Raw genomic sequence first — 7,634 nt, 5'->3', positions numbered from 1 at the left:
GCTCTACCTTTTACCCTGTTTCCGCCCTACCCCTGTAATCAATAAAGTTCTCCTTTGTGACCGGTGTGGGAGACTTATTGAGGGGTGGGTCTAAATTATGCCAAGGAGGCCCCTTAGGTCGGTGGACTAAGGGAGGCTTCCTAATAAGCCCCTGACTTGGGGAAGTGCCCCAAGTGCTTATACTGGGTCTAGCACCCATTGGACGATCAGGCCTGTGTTTTCCAAGGTGCGCAGAGCCAGAAGTGAGTCCAGAGCCTTGGATGGTGGCAGCGGGAACCCCAGGCTAGCGGGTGTGCTCCAGGGAAGGGGTCGGCCGGACGGGAGGCACCCTAAGGGAGGCACTCGGAGCCTGGAAGGTGGTCGGGCGCAGGGAGGTGGGCAGCTCAACGCAGGAGCGCCCCCTACTGGCCCGCCACAGGGGGTACGTCTGGGAGCCGCGTTGACGGGAAGAGATTGATGATTGATCAAGTCACCAATTTACTCTGATGCTTGTGTGCAGAGGTCTTCGATTTAGGCGGAAGTTGTTAAACTATTTATAGACAGAGGTAACTAACGGAGGTGTCCAATGATGGACTGCTATGTGGAATCTTTAATTATCTGGCAAGCAGCAGTTCTTTGTGCTCTCAGGTTGCTATCAGGTTACAAGGTAGTGGGTCAGGTTTTCTGTCTGATACGTGAGAGGGGTCTGAGCTTGCTTCTTGACCAATTGCAGGGATTTATGACAGGGCTATCCCCTTTTACTCGGACCAATCATAAATCACGCCTAAGTTTCGTTTCTTGGTTGTGATGTGGGCATAAATTTAAGTTTCTTGCTTGGATTTTTTTTTTTTTTTCAGGAACTTCTGGACAGAGATTTTTTTTAACCCTTAATTGACTGCTGTGTGCATCACTTGTTAGTGACATGGGCACTGATTAATTTGGTTGTGACACCAGGGACAGCCCTTTCCTCTGTGTGCTATGGGCTAAAGGAGCAGCATGCATTTTGGGGAGGACAAAAGTGGAGGGTCTGGCTTAGCTCTGTCAGAAGAGAACGTGGGCCAAATGAGAGACCTGCCTATTTGGATTGAGAAGAGGCTGGATCATGCAGGCAGGGATGGGAAGCATTTGGGACTTGGAGACAGGTTGTGGGGGGGATGCAAAGCAAACAGAGAGAAGAGTCTGAGACAGCCTGAGACTGTGGCTGTGAGGGGCAGTGACAGAGGAGGGCTGGAAGGGGGAGGAGGAGTTTTCTTTGGCCTCCATCCTTCTGAGTTGAGGAGGAGACCGTCTAGACTGAGATTTATAAGGAAGGCCAGGTTGGGGTGGAGTGGGAGGAAGTAGCTGAGGGGTATGAAGTGGATGTGAGAGCTGTTAGCATCTGATGCCAGCTGAAGACTATGTGAAGAGATGACTGGTGTGAAGGGAGAAGAGCAAGGAGGACAGAGCCCTGGAGAAACACCCACAAAAGATAGGAAAGGATTAGGGTTAGGGTCAGGGTTAGGTTAGGATTAGGATTAAGGTTAGGTTTTAAGGTTAGGGCCAGATTTAGGGTCAGGGACAGGGACAGGGTTAGGGTTTTGGGTTAGGGTTAGGAGGCACATCTACTAGACGAAATGGTGAAAGAGCAGGCAGAGAGGAGGGGAAATGTGCCTGCGGAGCCGAGTGAGAAGTCATTTTTCTGGAGAGGCATCTGGAAGGTGGCCAGGGTGTGTCATGGAGCCAGGTAGCCCTGCTCTGTGCCCAGGGTGTCCATTCAGAGACTGGGGTGCAGAGAAGGTAACCCAAGGCAGCCAGGACAGCAGAGCCAGGTCCCACATGAGTCCCTTGACCCAGTCCCTCAGGGCAGGATGTCAGTGACATCATGGCTTCTCAGGACAGTGGATGGGCAGAGATGCAATAATGGGACAGCCCAGGGGTAGCGTAGCTGGGCCTCTCACCCTTGTATCCAGATACAAGGGCTTGGGACCTTCAGTGGGTGTGCAACTTTCTGCTGCAGTAAATGACCACAAAGGCCAGAACATGTGATGAGCCTCTGCCACCCCTATATGTCCAGCCCGGAGTCTCAGCTTCCTGTGCTGGGCTGAAACCAGCAGCTATATCCTTCCAGGGTGTGAAGCAACAGGGCTGGAGGATGGTGCAGGGTGTGTTGGAGGACGCTACACAGTCTTGAACCCGGTGATGATGAATGCACCAGGTCACGGCATGTCCAGATGCTGCAAGACAGAGCCCATCTATACCAGGCTGAGACAATGATTTTGGTGTAAGGGAAAGGCTTAAGGACCTCTGTGGCAGGACGCCTTTAGTGCCTGCCACTTTAAGAGGCTTGAACAGGCTGTGGAGTCGCCAGCAGGTCCAGTGTGGCTTAACAAGGTGATCACATGACTTCAAGAGGGCTCCTGGATTTGGGGGGTGGGGTTGGGAAGCCTCAGTATAGACCCAGGCCCTCAGGGGTAAGTGGGCAGTTGTTGCAGGGAGCCAGAGGAATAACATTGCCAGCTGCAGCTGCTGCTCCCAGAACACCTGGAAGATGGGGTAGGAACTATGGGGATGGAGGACGTTCCTGGTCCTGGAGTATACCAGGCTTGCCTTTTGGAGCTTGGGTTGAGTCCCAGGTTTGAAATTTTGCTGTTTTGATTGGTGGAGTCCATCCACCAATCAGGAGGCAGCAAGAGGAGTTAAGTCATGCCCCTTTCCTGAGGGGAGGGGGAGAGGAGCTTGCCCCCCCCCCCACCTGATTGAAAACTGCAACACTGCCAGGTGGGGAAGACTTCAGGGGCGGAGCCCTGGAGAGTATAAAAGGAGCTGAGTGGCCAGTCTGGGGGGGGAGACATCCCGGACAGAGAAGAGCGAAGAGCTGGGGAGAGCTGCTCAGCAGGCTGAAGCAGTAACCTGGAAGCACCCCTGAAGGCTCCCATTGGCAGGGAATGGTGGATGGCTGCAGTGGCTAGGCTCTCGGTGTGCAGCCCGGCACTCGGCGTCCAGACCCTGGGAGCTGCATGAGGCAGCTCGGGTCTGCAATCTCTGGCGTGCAGCCGGAGACACAGTGCACAGGCCAGTGCATGGAGGTCACCTGCCAGAACGAGGACGGGAGCTCAGTGCAGAAGGCACTGCGTAGAGGGTCCAGGAGTGGACTGAGCCTGGTGCTGCATGAGGCAGCCCAGGCCTCCGACCCGTAGCAAAAGGGTTGAGTCCAGGAAGCCAGACTGTGCTCAGGCTACCGAGCCAGCAGACAGGGCCAAGCCAGAGGCCCCAGAAGCCTGCATAGCAAAGCCCTGCTCCAGAGGACAACAACCCCCCAAAGCCCACCGCAGGCGAGAGAGCAGCTTGGCGCAGAGGACAGGGGCCACCCTCCAGGCCTGGGAGCCATGACTTGCAGGGAAAAAAGGATTCCCACAGGGGAGGAGTCCCCACTGGTTAGTTAAGGGCTCCTGAAAGTGGAGGTCCCACTAGGAAGGCCCCCCTAAAGTTACCAGCTTCCTTGAAGGGCTTGGGAAAAGCCCAAGGGCATTGGGGTTTCCCCTTGGGATTAAGTTTTTCTTTGGCACCATAAGTGGTGTGATGTCATGCCTTATATTTTGTGAACTCTCATGTTTGTAAATTAGTGGATGAGTAGAGTCCTAGGGATCTGCTGGGACCCCCTTTTGCTATTATTTCACCTGTTGTTTATTTGTATTTATTTGTGGCTTATTTATTGTTCACCCATACTTATCTATAGTTTATCTGTTGGCTATCTATGTTTATGTTGGGGTTTATCTGTTTCAGATAAGGGCTGGAGGAAAACTGAGCAGTCTGCAGTTCCCCCACGGCACGCCTGCCAGCTAACAGTTCCCTTCCCTTGGAGAAGGGGAGTATATATCCGAGTAAACCTGGGGTATAGGAGCATGACCTAAAACTGCACCCTGCTAGGTAGGATGGTGTGGTGGGGCTGTCTGTGGCAGGGTGGTCCCCAGAAAATGCCACACCAGTACCTACCTCCCTAGTGAAAGGTGTGTATGGGGTGCCATATAGCCTCAGCCCCCATGACCTGGTGGGTTACCCCATAGAGGGCACAAGTGAGGGGTTAAGGCATGTCATCAGAGGCCTGAGGCCCAAGGGGTGTAAGACCTAGTAGCCCTGGTGAGGGGGCGGTGTAGTGGCTCCAATGAGGGGACATGTGTAAGCAGTAGGCCTTGTAGAGTAAGGTCTGTGTGGGCAGGCCTGAAGGACTGTGCATAAGCCAGCCTTAGAGATCAAGTGAGCTGTTTGGAGGGGCCCAAGAGGGCAGACCCATATGGGAGAGTGAGGACAAGCAGCTCAGTACCTACCCTAAATCACCTTGCTGACCTGTGCTGGGGCCAGGAGCAGACCAGTGGAAGGGCCAGAGTGTCCACCTTGAGGGACGGCTAGAGGCTAAAGGCTGGGAGTCCTAACCTGCCTAGAGGTGAGGCCAGGGCCAGTGAGACCAAAAGTCCTGGAGAGGGCCACAGCCACAAGGGAAAAAGGGCTTAAGGAGTTTTGCAGCCCAGAATGAGGGCAGAGTAGACCGCCTGAGGAGGAGGGATCTGGATGGGGTCTGAACATCAGGCAGGCATAGAATGAGGTCCATTGTGGGCCAAAGCCACTTAGCGATGCCACCTGTGAGGCATGGGACATGGTATAAGGTTCAGTTTGGACCTGTGTATTACACCTTTGGCATTGGGCAGTAAAGGAGAAGCCTCCTGCCTTAGAAACAGCTACTTATGATGTTACAACAAAGGGGTGGCAGGAAAGACAGGTGGGCTAACTACCCTAGACAGCTGGGTGGGCCAGTGATTAGACTGACCTCATGACAGCCTCCTGTCGCACCCCTCTTCCACCTGGTACATAGCAACTCCAGCCCCAAACACTGCTCTGCTCTCTGGCCCTTCAAGACTCACCCAATGCCTGTGGGAGTTGACAGAAGCTGGATAGTGGGATGTGTGCAAGAACCAGGGCCTCTGCAGGACACTGTCCCCAGAAAATCTCTTCAAGCTCCCACTCAGGATTAGCAGGTTGGAAAACTCATCTTGCACATAGTAACAACCCCAGGCCTTGCATCAGGTGTCCTCTAGGGCCAGGAGCTCTCACTAGGCCTGTTTTGGGGAAACTGAGGCACAAGGTGGGGTAGGGAGCAAAGCAACTCAGCCAAGGTCCCAGCAGGTCCTGGTCTTTGGGCACCCTGTTCTGTGCTTTCTGTTCTAGTCCAGGCCATCTGTAGTAACCATGGGACCCTGGGAGCCCTGAACATCGATGGAGCTGGGGTCAGGGTCATGTTGACTATTGAGTGCAGGAACCTGGAGAAGTTCTGATCTGACAGGATCCAGAGTCTGTGCCCCCTGCTTCAGAGCAGATCAGCAGGTACCTGCATCCCTATCTTTACAGCAGCTTCTGCAGTAACTGAGGCTTGCTGCCTGTGCCCACACCTGAGTCTCCTTTCCCTAACGACACCTGCATAGTTCTCTCAGCCTTTCTTCACAGGTTGCTTCCTAGCTCCTTCCTTATCTTTGGTACCCACCTCTGGATCCTTCTAGTATCTCCCCATCTTTCCTGAACTGCAGTGCCAGGGCTGTGCGCAGTGCTCCAGTGGGGCCTAACCAGCCCAGAGTGATATGGAAGGGAACAGACAGGCCTTGATGGCACTGTAACATGGGGTAACATTGAGGATCACAGCTCACTACCCCTGCCCCATGGCCCTCCCCACACTGCTTTCAAGTCCCCATGCTCCTTCCTGTTCCCCTTCAGCTAGTCCCGAATTCTCCTCCCATTTGCTGATGCATTCACACTGAGCTCCTACCTGCAGTTACTCCAGCCCTATCTAGGCTTCTGTGGCCATGTAAAGGGGTATTGAAGTAAGTGAATACTCTGTCTGGGAAAGGGACTGTCTCAGCTAGTGTGTGATCCCTGCATTAGCCTTGCTGCTAGCATTTCCCCCTACTCTGCAGAGAGTGGCTCAGGCATATAGCCAGAGCACTGTGTTGGGAGTGATCTGTTTCCCCAGGGTCTCTAAGGTTGCTTTAGTTTATGCAATGACCAAAGAAGGGCCATGAACCTCCCCAGATCCCATGAAAAACAAATGGAAATTAAAAATAGTTTGATCTCATCTATCTAGTGCCCCAACGCAGGAACACAGGGAGGGAGAATCAGGCCCAGTTCACTTGTTACTATGGATCACCTCTATCTCTCTACAGCTGTGGCTGCAAACTCTGCCTCATGGACTGGTGGCTGCATGGGGACAAGTGCTACTGGGTCTCCACAAAATATAAAATCTGGAGTGAGAGCCTTGAGGACTGTGCAGCCAGGAGCTTCTAGCTGCTACTAATCCAGGACAAGGTGGAGTTGGTAAAGGGAATGACAATGTCATGCAGGGGAGGGGCCTTGGGGACAGACCCCAAGGAACTTGGGAGGATTCATTGCAGGGATGGGGCTTTCAGAACTCGTGGAGTGAGTGGGAGGCTCAGTACATGTAAGTAAGAATGCTGTGTCCAAATTCCCTGGGCAACTGTGACATCCTCCCCCTTAATCGCTAGCCCCAAGACCAGAGTGACACAGGGGCAGCTTAATACCATCCTAATGGTTCCCCTTGTGGTTTTCTGCCAAGAAGAATTAGCTGAAGCCAAAGATCAGGCTGTGAGACAATGGATGGGAGATAGGATAGGTGTGGGGATGAAGCCATGGATAGATAGGCAGAGGAAAATGTATGGGGAGTAGTGTATATAGGGACAAACACTAGTTTGGTGAAGACACTGTTAAGAACATGGGAGCAGAGGTGTACCAGGCAGCACTTACCCATTTCCTGTCTCACATCCTCACAGGAGTCCATGAAGGGGCTGACACCAGCTCTCACACACTTCTGGATTGGCCTGTCCGTGCCCTCCCTGGAGAAGGGCTGGACCTGGCTGAACGACCCCCAGCTTCATACAGCCCTGTGAGTGTTTTCTGTTCCAAAACTAACTATCTCTTTTCAACAGAAAGTGGCAGGGCAGTTGGGGAGACACTGCAAGAAAGTCCAGCAGCCCTGGGATACCAGTCTGCTCAGTTAAGGGGAGATGGGACACCTGGGAGGAGGTGACACTGATGCTGGGGAGACTGCAAAGACCATAGATCTAGGAGTCAGGGCAGGAGCAGGCAATGGCACTTTACAGTATTATGGGGGGGCCGTTTCCCTGACAAGGACACTCTGCTCTGATCTGCAGGCTGCCAGTACCCAGCCTGGCAGAGGACAAGGTCTGTGGAGCAGTGAGAGGGGATCAAATTCAATCTGAACTCTGCAACACAGAATTTAAGTGGATTTGCCAGAAAGACGCCAACCTGATCTGACTGTAGCTCTGATGGTGCCTCCTAGGGCCTTATTTGATGGTTAGAAAATGATATTTAGAGATTTGCTTTTCTGAATTGACTTGTAGGTAGAGTAGATATTGCATTAGAACAATGGTCCAGGAGAACAGCAAGGATTAACTGGTTGCTGAAAGCCTGTGTGAGACACAGTTTCACAGTCTCAGTCTTCAAGGCAGACACCATGTCTGAGGTCCATGGACAAAAAGGCTTGGAAATTTGAACCATATGCTCATTATAGAGATAAGGATCTCTGCAGCATTGGCTAGGTCACAGTGCCCAGCTGCAGAGCCCCTGGGATTTCTGGTTTTGGTGGACTGACCTAA

At 52.9% G+C, this 7,634-nt stretch overlaps 1 protein-coding gene across 1 annotated transcript in view; it reads left to right on the top strand.

Annotated features, from left to right (window-relative positions):
* Positions 1 to 7,293, top strand: part of LOC112548224 (killer cell lectin-like receptor subfamily B member 1B allele B) — a 7,777-nt gene extending 484 nt beyond the window's left edge. Inside the window, 3 exon segments of the mRNA XM_025193119.1 lie at positions 6,165 to 6,315; positions 6,789 to 6,901; positions 7,170 to 7,293. Of these exon segments, the coding sequence (XP_025048904.1) occupies positions 6,165 to 6,315; positions 6,789 to 6,901; positions 7,170 to 7,293 (388 nt within the window).
* Positions 7,294 to 7,634: the final 341 nt, after the last annotated feature.

The sequence above is a fragment of the Alligator sinensis genome, unplaced genomic scaffold, assembly GCF_000455745.1.
Source record: "Alligator sinensis unplaced genomic scaffold, ASM45574v1 scaffold891_1, whole genome shotgun sequence".
NCBI lineage: Eukaryota > Metazoa > Chordata > Crocodylia > Alligatoridae > Alligator > Alligator sinensis.
Note: the sequence above shows the minus strand (reverse complement) of the source record. Positions and strands in the feature narration are given on the sequence as shown.